The 18214-nt window shown below is 36.5% G+C and overlaps 1 protein-coding gene across 1 annotated transcript in view; it reads left to right on the top strand.

Moving 5' to 3' along the window:
• KAT2B (lysine acetyltransferase 2B) overlaps positions 1–18214 on the top strand; it is a 40936-nt gene that overhangs the window by 7391 nt on the left and 15331 nt on the right. The window contains exons 2-9 of the mRNA XM_031590214.2: positions 1059–1185; positions 5022–5167; positions 5691–5780; positions 7809–7990; positions 10559–10750; positions 12856–12962; positions 14079–14204; positions 17799–17935. Coding sequence (XP_031446074.2) covers positions 1059–1185; positions 5022–5167; positions 5691–5780; positions 7809–7990; positions 10559–10750; positions 12856–12962; positions 14079–14204; positions 17799–17935 — 1107 coding nt within the window. The remainder of the gene's footprint in view (positions 1–1058; positions 1186–5021; positions 5168–5690; positions 5781–7808; positions 7991–10558; positions 10751–12855; positions 12963–14078; positions 14205–17798; positions 17936–18214) is intronic.

Genomic DNA, 18214 nt, shown 5'->3' with positions numbered 1-18214 from the left:
CAACATAGTCACCACCATTAGCTATGTGTTTTTGGCAGTGATGAAAAAGAGCCTGAATGCCACACACATAAAAAATCTGCGTGGCCATTCAGAACTTGGCTTGCCTTTCATGTTGATGTTGCTGCTGCTGAAATGCCTCACTGTGCTCACATCCACTCTTTGATCTTCATAAATGCTCAGCAAGCAGCAATGAAGGTCAATGGGTACTGTTTTCTCTGCATGGAGGAATTCAATTCCACACCTTTGCAATTCTATATCAGACACTGTGCTGTTGCTTATGTTGTTGTCTGTCATATGGCAACAAAATGTAATGGAACAATGGGGGGAAGGTTCAAGCTCTACTGCCATACCACCACCATTTGCCTCTGACACGCACCAACATAATAAAATTGGAGAGATTGCTTTTGGAGCAGCCCTCAAAGATTTTCCTGGTTTCAGGCTCAAGGTCTTTGGCATTCGCTGTGTTGATGATGTGGCCAAGCCTTGCCCTAGACAGCTTTTTTGACTAGCACAGTTACTGTTTGCTTATTTCAATGTTTGGTTAACCCTGCTTGGCTTGTTATGTGCTTATTTTTAGTTGCATGATTTCTTGCTGCCAGTGCAGCTGATAAGATAGCGATAAACACATTGCCTGCTGGATAGCCTGGTTGTATCTAAATCATTAAACTGTCATGGTGGATCTGTGTGTGCTGATATGATCTGTTTGTGCTGATATACTGGTAAATGTTTGAATGCTTCTTTCATACAGAGCCTAGAATGAGGGCTTTCTGTAAAGGAATTGGCCAGAGTTTGTGTATTTATACAGCTTGCATACCATGATATACCATGATAATCTCTATATTTTGGAGTACTATTTCATTTCTGATTTTATGTAGAATATAAAACCTAGCACTGTTTATTATTTAAAACAAACAACTTATAAATAATAATATTGTTTCCTATTGCTTCTAAAATAGGACAGTTTCACCAAGTCCTTTTTTTGCTTCTATTGTTCTCACTGACTTGTTGTTGTGTTTTTTTAAACTCTATTGGTTGATACTCCTTTACTTTGGTTTCAGGCTGAGGAATCGTGTAAATGCAATGGCTGGAAGAACCCCAACCCACCTCCCACACCCCCTCGGGCAGACCTGCAGCAGGCAGTTGTGAGCCTTACTGAGCCGTGCCGCAGCTGCAGTCACACACTAGGTAGGATTTTGTCTTTCTCCTGGAATCCACATGTGTATACCCACAAGTCTTCACTTTTGCAAGACAAAATTTAAGATGCTGTGCTGAGACTTGGAAACTGTTGGACATAAATGTCTGTTCACTTAGATTAAAATATGTCAGAATGATCCCAAATGAATTTTGGAGAAATAGAGCTAAAGTAGAAGTTCTAACAACACAGACATTTTAAGCTGTTAAAATGCAAAAGCACCATTAAGATACCCATAGAGATGTCAATACTTCATGTAACATATGCATTAACCTCATGTTGTTGGGACTTTATTTGTATATATTTTGGAAGTACCTGCACAAAATCCTGCTACATATTTTATTTCTGTAAATGAAAATACTTATTTATTGCACCAACACCCAGAAAAAGAGGAGTTTATCACTATAATTTTTTAATTTAAAAATTGTGCTTATCCAAACTAAAAGCTGATTACTTTTTTTTCAGTATATATTAGCAAATATTTAGTAAAAATTGAGTTATCACAAAATTCAGAAGTAATTGAACAGAAGCAGTTGCTTTTAAATTTTTTTGACGTGACCATAACGTAGGACAGTGTAATAAGGAGAAGGAAGTCTAAAGCTTTTACAATGGATCATTTATTCATTTATTTTTTTTAAATAACATAGAACTCTGTAGGGAACTTGTTTTTATTTAATGAGGAGGGTGAAGGACAGGGAGGGTACAACTTATTTCTTTTCTGTTCCCTTTTCATGCCATCATTACATTTGACCTATTTCTGGATTTTTCATCAGTTTCTTTTCTGAGTCTCCCAAATCTCTGTTTTTTTTTCTTGCCTAGAAGATTAATAAATACATGGTATCAGAATGTTTGGTCTCTTCACACGTGTCAGTTTCACCCTTTCATCATACTGCTTCTTTGTGCTGCCTCTGGCTGTGCAGCCAGGGTAGCTTGTGTTACCTGTTCCTTTCATTCCTGGCCTTTGACAAAAGAGACTTATCATTTTTTATAAATCTTATGAGATGTTGTGGCTGTTGGTTCCCAAGTTTTTTCGTGGAACTTGTTGATGCTATTTTTTTTTTTTTTCTCAGAAAAAAAATCTGCTTTTAAAGTTGGAGATTTTGGTCTGTGAGTAATCATACATCACTCGTTAACTAGGGATTGAGGGAAAACCACTACCCGTGACGGCTACCTTATGGACCAAGCCACTTTTTTTTTCTTTTTTTTTTTTTTCTTTTTTTAGAAAATATAAAGTTTTATTTTGTGTGTGTCAATTGTGAGTAATGAGAATGATTTTTTCATTTGAAATAACTGAAATGAGTTGCTGTCTGTTTCCTTAGACTACCGGTCAAAATATGTCTCTCAGTGGTCTTTTCTAAGATAATTTTCATATTCATCCCCTCTAAATGTTACTGCTGAATGCCTTTAAAACTAGGCTGAGCACAAGCACAAGGTGTTCAGGTGTCAGATTATCATCTGTGGTGTATATCTTTTTTATTAGGGTACTGTTGAAATAGAGATGTATAAATTCTACTGATGGTTAAAACCATACCTGATCAAAAATATGGGATATATTCTCCTCACAGCCATCATCTCTATTTGGTATGCCAGTGTGTACTACCAACAATTCTGCTTCTCATCTCCTTTTCTTCAGGGATGGGATTGGCTTAATTTCTCAGCTTGCCTTACATCTGGATTTTTACTGAATATTTCTTTAATGTGGACAGTATGCTGGGTCACTGGCATGAAACTGAACTGGTGACCAAATTATGGGCCAGGAGAATTTGCTGCCTACCAGCCTCAAGACCAGGTGTTAAGTGATCAGAGACTTCTAAATTTAATTGTTTTCTCTCATTTAACAGTGCGTTTTCCTGTTGGTAAACATTATCAGTCCTGAGAATAATACACTGGTTAAGTAATATGTTACTACACTATGTACACATGCAGGCTCCCTCTTCCCATTTCTGTTCTCAGTTCCTGCTATGCACCTTCACGTAACGTGTTTGAGTATTTCTTGGTTTGCCTGTTGTATGTATATTACTTGTGTTTTTACATAAACACTGATTTTGAGATAGACTATAGAAACATTCCTCCTCAGCCTGTTTTCTGACTGCTATTTCATACAGTCAAGTATTTTGTTACTGAAGTTGCACAAGCAATGTAATTAACCTGGTGTTTTTCAGGTCTTCACATCACTGAAATCATTGCATTGGCCTTCTTTCTGCTAGCTTTCTTCTCCTGCGTGCTGCAGAAGCAACCTATAATTGTGGTGGTTTTTTTTCCCTTTTTTTTTTTTTTTGGCAAATATAAAAGCAGCTGAGGTACCAGTAGAGCAATGCAAATAAATGGGACTATTAAACACTAGTTAAGAGTAACATAGCATTTGATATCAGCATGTTAAAGCATTTGTTTAAGTAAGGGTTTATTATTGGCTGCAGAAATTAGGGAGCAGGCTATTGAACATCCAAAGAAAGGTTTCTTCACTATGTTGTCAATTTCTCATGCAGTGCTTGTCTAGGATGGAACTTATTACTTCTACAGGATGAGAATAGTCAGCTGGGAATATTAAACTGGTGTGTCTGGCCCAAAGACAGAAAAGAAATAGTTTTATTCTGCCTAGATTGCTGAATATTTTTCCTTAAAGAACACCTGCTAGGGCCACCTCACTTGCTCAGAATAAAATACCCTGTTATAAGTGTTTGTTTGAGTGGAAATGAATGCTGGCATCTTTCTGATGTTTTGAACCAAGGTGTTCTTTTTACTTGAAACTGCATGAATTTGTTGAATTTAAATGTTTTGGTAGCTGTCATACTGAACTACAGCTTTCCTTGATATTTCCTTGGTGGCCAATAAATATCATTTTCAAATTACACTGAAGTTTTTTACCAGTACTAATCACATTGACATATGATGATAGTACAATAATTGTCCAATAAGAGATATATTGATAAAAGTTATCAAAAGACATAAAAATTAAAGTGATCAACTTTTAAATGGTTTTACTTTGCTTTTAAAAGATATTTCCTCATCCTTTTGGAGAAAAGGATATGCATTCCATGTGCATTGGCCTGGGATCAGCTAAGATTGTTGCTGTTTGTAATGCAAATGTCTTCTTTTTGGGAATTGACTTTTTGTTTCATATTGCTTTCTCACTTCCTGAGTCCAGTTGCTTAAACCAGTTTTGCATGAATATCCCACAAGCTTTTTGAAAATTACAAATGTGGAACTTGTTACTTAGAAATTATGACATGTTAAAAGATGGTTGGTTTTTTTAGTTGTTTTGTTGGGTTTTTTTTGTAAGCTTCAGAACAAATGAGTGTGTACAGTCTGCAGAAGCTGTATTAGTATAGTGTGCACAAAACATTATCTAAATTTACGTGATAGAAAGGTATGAAATTTAGCTGGTAATGTCCAGTTTAAAATAAAAAGCTTATTTATGGAGCTGAGTTTTTAATCTTCACAAAATTGAGTGTATGAGTCAACACCTGATTTGCCTAATTTATGTGAATTTAATCGAGGAATTTTGTCTCAAAAGCATTCCTTCTCAGGAAAAAAAGGAATGTAATTATTTATATATTACAACCTATTAATACAGGCAGACAAGACTTATGTTGTCCGGGATTCCAGTCAGCCATATTCCTTGTGCTGTGGGAATTACCTCCTTGGGGCTCTGGTGTGACTTACATTTCAGTAGGCTCTGATAAGAGGCTCTTTTCAAATAGAGTTACTGCAGGATCTTTACCTCTGCAAGTATGGTTTTGTTGGCTTAGTTTGAGATATCTTGGGAAATTTTTTTGATACAGATTCTCTCAATAGGCTTTTCACATGTTTGGATTTTTATTTTATTTAGCTGCTCACGTTTCCCACCTGGAGAATGTGTCTGAAGAAGAAATGAATAGGCTGCTGGGGATTGTACTGGATGTGGAGTATCTGTTCACCTGCGTCCATAAAGAAGAAGATGCAGACACCAAGCAGGTTTATTTCTACCTGTTCAAAGTAAGCTGAACTTGTGCAGGATCTTGTGAGTTTTTCCCCTCACGCATAAGCCAGTTTCACTACTCAAAATGCCTCTCATACATGTATTGACTTTATCCACTGAGAAATTTTCTTTTCTTCAGCATTATACCTTAGCAGCTAACCCTTGACTAGAATCTGTAGTGCTTGCAATGTATCATATCATTCCAAAAATCAGTCAGATGATTCAGGAGCTAACTCTGACTCCCATCTATAAACTGTTTCCACCCACAGTTCTTTTTGTCTTCACTCACAAACTGGGAAAAGTCACTTGACATAAATGCTAACTAAGCTGCCTACACATACTTACAAGCCCTTTGTATGAGTTTCAAAGATGATATGAAGCAATTCATGGTGAAGTTAAAGAGCTGTAAATTTATGTGACTAAGAAAACAGATACATAGCTAGGAGATTTTCAGCACTGCTTGCAATGTTTTGTATTCTGTTGACTTTCACTGATCTTGTGTACATTTGTTAATTTTCTTAAATTTATATATTTTAACAGCTTTTGAGGAAGTGCATTTTACAGATGGGAAAACCTGTTATTGAAGGATCTTTGGAAAGTCCCCCATTTGAGAAGCCTAGCATTGAGCAGGTAAACAAAAACTTTTTTTTTTTTTTTTTAAACATTACCACTGTTTTTCAAAATATACCATTTCAGGCAGTTTACAGATGTTTCTGTATATTTATCAAGACAATGACTGAATCTGTAGGAGACTTCTGCAGCTTCTTCTACCTTAGCATTGGTATGATAGTCACATTATTTCACTTCACTCATCATTTATCTTAGCTTTACTGAAACTGACAGTTTTTTTGTGGATTTAGAGAATGAAACTTAAAATACTACTTTTTTGTGTGGCAGTTCTAGTCTTTCTCTGTCTTGTGTGATGAAAAATGCTGACAAAGTTTTGAAATCCAATATTAAAATGACTTTTGTCTTCAGTAAGTCAACGTAAATGTTACAATCCATCTCAGTGAGATCATAGCCTTCTCTTTCAAAGGGCACACAGAAAAAACAGCCCCAAACAAAGAATAGCTGAGGCTTTTACAATTCTCAATGGATAAAGAGCATATGACAAATTCAGATTTTGGTTTATCAAGTTCCTGAGAATGGATTTTTGGCATACAAGTGGGCCTATTAACTCGAGGGATGCTATGTAGAGGCTTACATACCTCACTCAGTCAGGAGCTCAATTTGTTCCCACTGGTGGATGAATGGCTGCTCTATTGTTAAACAAGACATTTTAAATGTGAAGGCTATTTAGAATAATAAGTCTGTCCTTACAACTCTTGCTTTTTATACTTTAGTATAATAAAAGTTCTTTATTGCTGAATTTTGGGAAGACTTTATCTTAGGTTTTCTTTCAGTTTTAGTATAAGCAAGCAATAAGGGAATGTAATAACCATACACTCCTGGTCCTAAAATATGCTACTAAAAAGATTTTGTGTAATACAGTGGGTTTTTTTCCTTCACACATTTCATTCTGCTTAAGAAGGTAAAGCACAGAGATGAAAGGATAATTCTTTTTTACAGCTTATTCTAAAATAATTTTTCCTCAAAATAGACCAATAATTTCACATTTTTGTTTTAGTGGTTCAGCAACTCAGGTCATGTAAAGCAGCAGTATTATAATTGATTTTCAATATAGATGTATTTCAACAATTACAGTCATGCATTTTAACTATTCTCAATGATTTATAGAATTATAGAATCACCAAGGTTGGAAAAGACCTCCAAGATCTTCCAGTCCCACCATCCACCTATCACCAATGTTTCCCACTAAAGCATGTCCCTCAGTACAATATCTACCCTTTTGTTGGACACCTGCAGGATTGGTGACTCCCCCACCTCCCTGGGCAACCCATTCCAGTGCCTGACCACTCTTTCAGAGAAGAAATTTTTCCTAACATCCAACCTAAACCTCCCGTGGCACAACTTGAGGCCATTCCCTCTATCTATTGCTGGTGACCTGGAAGAATTGGCCAACCCCCTGTTTCTTTGGTTCTTTATTTTATTTTATTTTATTTATTTTATTTTATTTTATGTTTTGTTTTGTTTTGTTTTGTTTTAATGTAGACAGGCATACAAAGTGCACTGGAGTGTTGTACTTGTGAAACACTGGCACTTTTTGAAAAAATGTACTGAATAGACAAAAACTTAAATAGAAGCCCACAGCACCAACTGTACTATTTTAGGTGATGAAGAATACATACTTTGTTTACAGAGAAAATGGATAAATCATGCAGCATGGTTAGCAGCGAGGTTCTACATATATGAACATATAGAAGAAAGCCCTGTGGATCTTTCTCTGTTCCCTGATTATTGTTATTATTATTTCTTTTAATTTGAAAAACAGCAAAAATTAAAGAATTTTCCTTCTCTCCCACTAACTTGGGTCCTAGAGAGGAATAGAGTAAAAACACTTGAATGCACTCGACTCTCTGAACAGAAGAGTCATCTTGTGGCATGTGACTCAGCAAGGAGTTCTTGGTCTTTGGTACTTATTTTCTTTTCCATATCTTTTTCCTTGTCCAGGGTAAATAGACATAAAGTGATAAGTGTTCAAGGTCACGCCTACAAAAATTCTGGGTAAATAATTAGACATTTTTCTTCTCTTTCAAGGGTGTGAATAATTTTGTGCAGTACAAATTTAGCCACTTACCCTCAAAGGAAAGGCAGACAATAGTGGAACTGGCTAAAATGTTTCTGAACCGCATTAACTACTGGCACTTGGAGACACCTTCTCAACGAAGACTAAGATCACCCAATGATGATATTGCAGGGTATAAAGTGAATTATACCAGGTAATGACACTTTTGTTTGTTATAAATCTTGCTTACATGTACATAGAGAACCTGTACTTCACAGATATGCCATGAGAGAATTCCTGTTGTCACTGAGCTTATTAAAAACCTGATGACTTTAAGTGAAATCATATCACAGTTGTACACACATCACTGTGTTGTGAGAGGAGTGCTTTATCAGCCAAAGAAAGGGATTATACGTTTGCAAACAGCTAAACAACTCTTTTGCAACTCTTATGTTTGCAAAGTTGTCAGTCCAGTTTTGATAAGAGGCTTGTATAAGGTCCTTATTTCATGTACTAAAAATTAAGGCAAGTTCTTACTCAACTTTAAAAATATGTATTAAACTTTGCAGAGCATCTGGTTTGAAACCAAATCATAGAAGATATGAACAATTAAAAAAGAATTCTTAAATGTTTGATTGCCAGATTGTGAAGAGATATCAGGTTACTTAAAATTACAGTTCCTTTATGACCTTTTAATACTCCATCAGAATTCAGAAGAATGTCTTAGTCACTAGGGGAAGAAAAGCTAGTGTAAAAAGCCAAGTTGCTTTTAGTTTTACTTTCATCATTAAAAAAGTGTCGAACCTTTTCCAGTTAGCACAGAGACAACAGGCAGTAAGTTCTCACGCCAGTACAGGCAGCACTTAGCTACCAGTGCTGTAAGCAGTTAACATGCTGTCAGCTCAGCTGTTCCAAGGAATGGACAAAGACAGTTTCTCTGTTTGAGGATGAGCATGGACTTCTCTCCTCTTTTCGGATGTCCTTTCTTCTCAAAAACCCTATTCCCTTAAAGTAGAAGAGCAAAAACCTGTGTAAGTATGTACTATTGATGGTGCATTCAGATGAGAAGTCCTGCGACTGTGTGAGGCAAAACACTGGTCTGTACACTGTCCCACTACCAAGTCACACCTCTTCCACAAAACTGGAGGGGGTTTTATTGTTTACCAGCAGGTGTTATATCAAATCTGTTAGTCCTTGACCTACCATAAAGAACATGAAGAGTCATCAAGATTTTTTCCATGCACTGCAGCATGAAGTAGCCATCCACGCTGTAGAACGGTGTCATGGGTGGTTTGAGTGAGTCAGTAGTCTACCCAGATATGGCCCAGATCATATCTGTACCTCTGGGAGATGTGGCCCTGTACAAACCTGTTACCTCAAACAGCTGCCTGGCATAAAGGAAGAGGTACTGATGGGGCTCTTCAGATTGTCTTTGATATCTCTGTTTTTAATAAAAATGTCATAGCCAGAGTTAACTGGGGTCTATGTTTTTAGGAATCAGTAGCTAGCACTGGATCTGATTGATGGCTTGTGTTGTAAATCATTTTGTAGCTTACAGTTTCTCAAAGCTTCCTGTCCACAGTCCCTAAGGCTTCCTCATACATGAGGGCCTCTTTTCATCTAGTTCCTGCTTCTCAGTAGAAGCTTCTCCCTTCCTCTGGGTTTACACCCTGCCCTGTCACTAGAGGCACTGCTATGGGTCTGAGGAATACTTGTACACCAAAGATGCACCATGTGAATTCTCACAGTCACTGAGTTTACTTGAAGACATGATGATTTCTGTGTAACTTTATCAGAGTATTACATGTGTTCTTGTGCTGTAAGAGGAGTGCTTTATCAGCCATGAACATGAAGCAGAGGTGTCTGTACAACTATATTGAACAACAATTTTGCAGCTCTTATGTTTGAAAAGTTGCCCTGTCTGATTAATATAGAAGAGTTTTGAGGGAGGCTGTACTTTGGATCTGAATGAGACAAGCAATACAGAAGCCAGAATAGCCTGTTTACACCCAGATATCCAGTTTTCATTGTTAGAGTTTTTGTGATGGTTGTAATCTAATTCTGTTAAAGCTATAGATAACCATTGGCTCTGTTCATTTGTACTCCAGTGTTAAAGCACTGGAGTCCCGTTGGCCTACAAAGTCCATGTTCTCTTGATTTACCTCTTCAATACCACAATGCCTTTTCTAAGAGCTACACTTTAATATTTGCTTCTTCATGCAAGACTTGTTATGTAGCGAATTTCTGGTAAAGGAGAGCACTGAATCATGGCTAATGTGAAGAAGCTAGCTGGTGGGATACCAGGATTGGAATCTAGTTGTGTTCCAGTGGAACTAGTTAGAAGTGTCACCTCTTTTGTGTATGTATGGGGAAATGCAGAAGTTTAAAGAGGAGAAAATAGACCAAGCCAAGGACAAAGTCTTTGGAGTCACAGGCAGAAGCTGCAAGTGACTTCATGAATGACTTGAGATAATCCTTGATGTCAAAATGAATTTTATGTAGTATGTGAGTATTGTCTATCACAAGAGCACCTTGTGGAAACTGTAGCATGGAGTAAAAGAATATATGGGGACTTAAGAGGGGTTTGGCTGATAATTCTCTAAAAAAAAGCCTGACAATATAAATGTTATTTAACTTTGTCCAGACTTAATGTGGAACTGATTTATACAATTATATAGCTCTCAGTTGTACTATAAATGATGTAGATAGTGCTTTTAATGCTTTCAGTTATTAATTTATATGTTAGATGGTGATAGCTATCTGACTTTCTTCATCCTTACAGGTGGCTTTGTTACTGCAATGTCCCTCAGTTCTGTGATAGTCTACCTCGATATGAAACCACACAGGTTTTCGGCAGGACATTGCTTCGCTCCGTTTTTACTGTAATGAGACGGCAACTGCTGGAGCAGGCCAGGCAAGAGAAAGACAAGCTTCCTCAAGAGAAACGGACACTAATCCTCACCCATTTCCCAAAGTAAGGTGTCACAAAGTGATTATTTGAGGGTGACCACTTGTATGTGACTTTGACATGGAAATGTCTAAACCTGGGGAAAAGAAGACTGGGAGGGGATCTGATTAATGTTTATAAATATGTAAAGAAAAGTGAGAGGCAAATGGATAAGGCCAGGCGCTTCTCAGTGATGTGTGACAGGACAAAGAGCAATGGCCTAAAGTAAACACAGGAAGTTCCATACAAACACGTGGAAGAACTTCTTTATGTTAAGTATGACAGAGCACTGAAGAGATTGTGATGTCTCCTACTCTGGTGATATTCATCTGTCTGGATGCCTACCTGTGTGAGCTATTGTAAGGAACCTGCTTTAGAAGAAGAGTTGGACTTGCAGATTATTATCTGGGGCTAGAGATGGTTGGTCCTCAAGAGAATGAAAAACCACATGGACTTTCCAAGGCTGGTAGAGATAGGTTTTGTTGCCCCTAGTATTATTAACAGTGCCTTTTAATACTTTGAAGAGTGTTAACTGTCTCTGGGGCAGACTGTTACAGGAGTGCTTGGTAATATCTGAGAACAGGATTGTGATCTGGCCCTGGGGTAGTTATAAGGAAGATTCAACACCACACTGGTACAAGGAGCAGATGTGCACAGGGAAAAGCTGTCCCTACATTTCCAAAGTCTGGAAAAGTTATTTGGACAACATTAAATGTTCACTGCATTTGGGGAAATAAGAGAAGAAAAGCATTGTTTACTGAGTGTTTTAAATTTTCTACAGGCTACCTTGTCTGAAGCACTTGTCTCTGACTGCTGATGTTATGCAGTGAGATATGCCAGAGTGCTACAGCTTGGAGCATGGCGCGAGAGTCCTGTGTTGGGCTCCCTTCCTGCTCCTCCAAAAGGTCTTACTGCTCTCAGGAGAAGTAGGGGATGTGGTTCAGAAGAAATATTGTTAGAGACTTGTCCTGCAACACAGCTGTGAGTGCGCTGCCAGCAGTATGGATAACCAGTAGCCCCAGATAAGAATTAGAAATGATATCTGAGAAGGGTTTCCAGGACTGCAGATTTCTGAGTTCCTTTGGCACAGTGACGTGTTTGTCTGAGTCTAGGAAACAGCCACCTTGGAGCTGAGTGCAAATCATGCTACCTGAAATGCAGCCTTTGCTGAATATTCATTTGTGCTTATAAGAGGTCACAGGTGGTGAAGTTGCTTTCTAGCCGTTATTAGCGATAAGGATAGCAGCTAGCACCACATGTTGCTGTGCTTAGGTGTAAACATACTGTGTATAAAATACATCAGCAGGACTTGAACATCCTTCCCCTGTTCAGAAAAGTCTTACTCAGCAGTCTGGTTGCTTTCAGCTGGGCTTTTTCTGTATATACAGATGACTAGCCTAGAATAAATAAATGTCATATATCTTCTGGTCTGAAAACTCCTGTTGTGCAAAATAGGATAAGCAGCTATCTTGCTTCAGAAAGGGAATGGATGTGTTAGCCACATGAAACCAAGAGTGCTGGGCAGTCCATTCTGGAGTTCCTTTCACTTGCAGTAATACTGAGAAAGGTTTAAAGTTTCTGTAAGTGTACCAAAATGAGCTAAAAATACTACTATGAAAGCACAAACATGCAATTAAATGTTGCAGTAACACACTTAAAGGAATGAAAATGTCTTCCTATTGTTAATAACTAACACTGTGATTTTATGAATCTGTAAGATGCAGGAGGCAAATACATCTACAGAACACTAACTTATGTAGGTAGACATATTTTGTCATCATTATATAACATCAGTACTTATAATGTGCCTACATTCAACTTTCTTATTTGTGCTCAGTTTTGGTCTAGATGTCTAGATTCTACCTGTTTGTTGTTGTTTTTTTCCATCAAATTAGGCACATATTGCTTATAATCAAAGACAGATTGTTGTAGGTATCATCTCTCTACTGAATTAAGATACTTATTGTCTACTCCATTTTGTGATAATGTGCACGTGAATTTATTTGCAAATTGACCAACAGTGCTTTTTACAGAATAATTAAGTATTTTTTACTTAGAAAATGTTTATTCTAAAAAAGAGCCTGTTTTGAATTCTCCTTTTAAATTAATATTTCATCTGTTTTTGTGCTTAGGTTTCTGTCAATGCTGGAAGAAGAAGTGTACAGCCCAAATTCTCCTATTTGGGATCAGGATTTCATGGTGTCTACTTCTCGAACTGGCCAGCTGGGAATCCAGACAGGCAAGTAGTGTTTAGTGACTGGTTAAGGAGCATCTGTATGTAAAGTACAGTACACCTCCACAAATGATGAATTCCAAGGAATGAGAATTAGATATGCAGCTTTATCAATATCTGGGTATTTTGCAACGATTGCTGATTATCAGTTGATTAAACAGTTATGCCAGGACTTCATCTGATAATTAGTTTCTAAGATTAGTAGGGAAAATTCCACTGTGAGAGGAACATATTTTTTTTTCTTAGAAATTCCTAATTTCTGAGTTCACAAACTGGTAAATTATGCTTTAGGCACAAATTTATTACAACTCTAAAATCATCTTGCTCTCAGAATTTATTGTTTCATGTACATTTCTGAAGTGCTTCATTTTAATTCGCAGCTCTTAAGCACTGGATTCTTGGCATGGAAATGGCACCAAAGAACTGTTGCTGGTGATGACACCAGGATAAAGGAATGCAAAGAGAAAGACTGCAGGTGTCCAGATTGTGAGCTGGCACCTCATTTCCCTTCCTCCCTCCCATTTTGGCCTTCCTGCCAAAAATCCTGAAACAAATGAAAGCTAGATGATTTTACATGTGGTGGTTTTTTTTTTCCTTGTTTGTTTTTAAATTTAGAGAGAGGTTTGATTGTGACTTTCTGAAAGAGTAGTTTCAACCTCTTAACTGGTGTAACAAGTTCTCCCTTCCTTGAGTTTGATTTGTCCAGGCAGCCTTTAAATGCTGTTAAAGTGGATAGATGAAGTTGAATGATGAATTTTTACTTTTCAATGAGCCACTACAAAAAATCTTTTCATGAGGCTGAATGCCAGTAACCTTGGCAGACATGTGAAGAAAGCTAATTTTCTTAATATGTGCTCAGCACTGCAGAATAATAAAACCAGATTTTTGCAGTGAAGTGAAACTAATGCTGTCATCCAGTTCCTCACTAAGTTTAGGAAAAATATGTTGACATAAAGCTCTAATATCTCTGCTTGCCTACAAATTGCTCTGTTGATATTGTTAATGTTACTTTGTAGGTGAGTTGCAGTGAAGCTGAATCCATGGTCATGACAGTTATTTGATCAGCACTATAATGGATTTTGTATCCTGATTTTTACTTGTGTGCTTTTCATACCACTGCAGTTATCAATCCTCTTCCTGTTGCAAGATCTGTTTCATATTGTGCAAGCCCGTCATCTCTGGAGCAACCCAACAGTGGAAATATGAGTCCTGCTTGCAAAGTTTCTTCAGTCCTTGATCCAAACTTAGGTAACAAACACGGAGACTCACTTTCTTGCTTCTGTTAATGTTAACAGTAGTTACAGTATACGATGGCCTTGGCTTTCACGTTGCAGTGAGGTGGTTTTACTAAAAGACACGCACAGACATGCATAGCTTTTCTCCACTGTGGTAATATTTAACTGGCAGATACGGCAGCTGTCTTTGAAAAAAAAATCCATCAGTTTGTTTAAATTCTATTTATATGGTAAAAGTTCTGTACATTACAGAGGTTGGAATACTCTTCACTTGTAGTGAAGTACCACAACTGATGAAAAAAAAGTTTTGTTTAAATAGAAAAGGCAGAATAGAAGGGGCCATTACTTTTTATTTTTTATTTTTTTCAAACTTTTGAGGTATTGAAATTGCATACTTAAGAGCAATAAAGTAAAGAACAAACGCACATGAGGTTAAAAATAATACCAGAATGAGGTCAGATAATAATAAGGTATTTTGGGAAAGATAAAAAGATGTTGAATGAGTAAGTTCTCCTCATAAACGTTTTTCAAATACCTCAATCATGAGCCTATCAAAAGAGTTTGTAGGTCAAAGAAATGATCACAAGCTCATATGAAATAAGTCCTCAAGGAAGCTGAAGAAGCGAAGTGAATTGTTAGTGTTCTCTGCAGAGGAGCTTATGGAATCTCCTGAACTGCAGCCTTCTTTTTGAAAAACGAGTTGGGAGATGACCTTAAAAGTGGTAAAGAGTAGAAGATTTTCTTATAACAAATCAGTAAAATGTGTAGTAATTAGTCATAAGAAGAAATGATATTTTCTCAGTGTGTGAAAAGAAATATGGAATTGAAAGCTAATGAAGCTGTGCAGCTGCGCTATCATTCGTTTGCCTTCAGTGCTATAGAATTGAAACATCATGGATACAAAACTGGCTTTTAAAGGGATTCTAAGAAAATTCAGAAAACGGTTAAATTGTAAGATTCCCATTTCAGATGGTTAGAAGAGAAAATAATAAACTGATTAAAAATGGAATGAATTAATGTATGTGTAACATAATATGTGGAAACTTGGCATTTATTTTGTAAAACACATGAACGTCCATGGGAGAACTGGTGAGCGTTTGGAAGGAATTTTGAATGATCTAATGTACCTGGATTTCCAGAAATTTTGTGACAAATTACTTAAAAAAAAAAAAAATCTGATTTGGGAAAATAAATGAATCCATTAAGAAATAAGGAGGAAAGTTTATTCACGTATGAATGATTTTAAAAACTAGGAAATAATAGGAATAAACAATTTCCACAATGATTAAGGTTAACAATGAAATTCTATTGCTAATTAAACAATTAATTAGCTGCTTGAAAGTTTGGAAAGGGGAGTGAACAACTTAATATTCATATACTTAGAGTACTGTAGCAAGACAGCCTGTACAATATATGTAAAATATTGGGCCCTGAACTATCTGATGGTTTCAGAAGGATCTCAGCATTATTGTGGATTTTCCTTAGAGTAAAACAAAACAAAGTGAAAACAAACAAAATGCAGCTCGCTGATAAATGCTGTTCACAGTCAAAATTCTGTATCCTGGCTCTGACAATAAGCAGTATCAGATCTTTAGGAAAAAAAAAAAAAAAAAAAAGACTATAAGAAAAAGGTAATTATGGAGTGAAATTCCTATCTTTGGTAGATGCTTCCTTCATGAATTTGTTTAATTAGTTGCTGTTGCTATATCACGTGTTGGTCCACAGTTAGTCATGTGGTTAATAATTAACACAGTGTTTTGATTTGGAAACTTCATATGGATTTTCTAAATCAAATATGTATGACGTGCACTTGCTTGGTATACAATAAGAGTGAAAAAAATCTATAATGGATACTTAATTCCAGTGAATCACAAAATGAAATATTATGTTATCCAAAAATATGTATTGAACACTTACCCTCCAGGTCAGCAGCACAGAATTTCACTACAAAGTGTGTTGAGGGAAACAGATAAGTGAATCGTAATTTCATTACGATTTTGTAGAGGAACAGAGCAAGGAGAGATATATTCACCCTGATACTATAGGAATAAAAAGTATATGTAATTCCAGAAGTGCTAGAGTACAGGACTACTTAACAAAAACACAGTTGAGAAATGAGATGGGATAGAATACAGAAGTAGCAAATAGTAAAAGCAAAAAGAAGTGTTGAGAGAGGATGGAAGGGAAGCAGAGGAGAAGTATTAACTGGTCTTTCTAATATGCATCAGTCTGATCTAAGGCCTGAGTTGTAAGAAGAGAAAGACCAGGTGATAATCAAAGGGACAAAGGTTCTTGGGAATAATAATCATTACTGTGGCTTTCCAAGACAAAAGGGAAGGAACTTTGTCAGGATCCACCACTTATTTTTTCACTGTTACATTAACTTTTTGCATCTGACCAAAGTTAAAATAATGCTATTTTTTTCCTGTTAGACTATGCGTGCTACACGTGTGTTAGGTTCAAAGTATTATCAATATCTTGTATATTGTATTTACTCCTGAGGTGGCAGTGGAAGAATTATACTTTATTAAAATACAGTGGTCTTATGAAAAGGCAAAGATTTTCAATACTGTGTGTGTAGCAGTGCATATTAGTGAGCAAAAAGTCAGTTTTGATGGCATTTTTGTGACTGTGCAAGATAAATTTGCGATATAATTACATCAACTAAGGAATATTTCATACTGTGTACTTCTGTACCTACATAACTTCACTGATAATTTGGCCTCAGTTTAAGAACTTTGAGAAAAGGGTTGATAATGTAATTTTTTTTTTAATCATTCAATTTAAATGGATTGGGTAAATCATAGCAACTTTATTTATCATACCGATATGTGTATTTGTTGGAAAGTACTGTACTTCTCAGATATGCTGCCACCTAATCTTGCTATTTTGTTCTGATTTCTTCTACTTTTAGTTTTGTAATGTCTGTGAACGTCTGATGTCAGATGTTGTTGTCCTGCTAATTTTGGAGGGACAGCATGTCCCAAGTCTAAGTGCCTTTGTTATCTTGGGGAAAAAAGAAGTGAAGGTCAAAGAGCTGAAATGCAGACTTGTAGATGTTACTTAACCACACGCTCTATGTTGAATGAGAATGGATAGTATCCTGTGCTGTAAGGTTGAGCTTTGTTAGCACTGCTCCAGGTTACTTTGTGTGGTTTTTTTTTTCAGAGGTTAACTTCTGTTCTAGGTCCCTGAAGCAGTGTCTTACGCCCAGCATTCATGATTAAAGAAACAGAGTCTGAAATAACTTGTGGTCACCACCTTCATAATATATTCCTTATTGCAATACTTCTTCATCCACAGTGTTTACCTCACTTACAATTTTTGATCAGCTGATGCTGTTCAGACTTTTTGTAGGTTCGTAGTTGGTATATTAGTGTTTAAGATTCAAATTTCTTTCCTATCTATAAAAAAAACCCTTCAAATCCTAGCTTCTTATTAGAAAGTGATTAATTACAAAAGTGATTAACCTTCTGCTAATGTGTGAGAATATCTAAACTGATTCACAGTCATGCTCTGCTTCCTCTTAGCTGTTTTCATGAGTATAGTGATTAAACTGTTTGTGACAGTTTGGTCTTTTTTAATTTGTCCTGGTTTTGTTTTGTAGGGGAAAAGAGAAAAAATAACGAACCATATTCTCTGGAGGACTCGAAAAGACCAAGGGTTGTAGGAGATATTCCTATTGAGTTGATCAATGAAGTGATGTCAACAATTACAGATCCTGCGGCAATGCTTGGGCCAGAGGTGAGGAACGTATAGACCTGATGTGTCTATAAATGGCCAGTTTTTAATAAATGTTCCACATGAACTGAGTAAGACAAGAGTCCACATTAAAATGAAGAATAATTCTAAATTTTTTCATGCTTTGTGTGCTGTTTGCAAAGAGATTTGAAACTATAATAGTGAAGAAGTTGCTTTGAGGTTATTTTGTAATGTACTTTCTTAGCAGAATAATTCCAGAGTACACTTTTTGTTGTTAATCATACATACATCATGTCAGACAGGGCAAAATATGTTCAAGTC

The sequence above is a fragment of the Phasianus colchicus genome, chromosome 6 (assembly GCF_987193195.1).
Source record: "Phasianus colchicus chromosome 6, bPhaCol1.hap1.1, whole genome shotgun sequence".
Taxonomy (NCBI): Eukaryota; Metazoa; Chordata; class Aves; order Galliformes; family Phasianidae; genus Phasianus; species Phasianus colchicus.
Note: the sequence above shows the minus strand (reverse complement) of the source record. Positions and strands in the feature narration are given on the sequence as shown.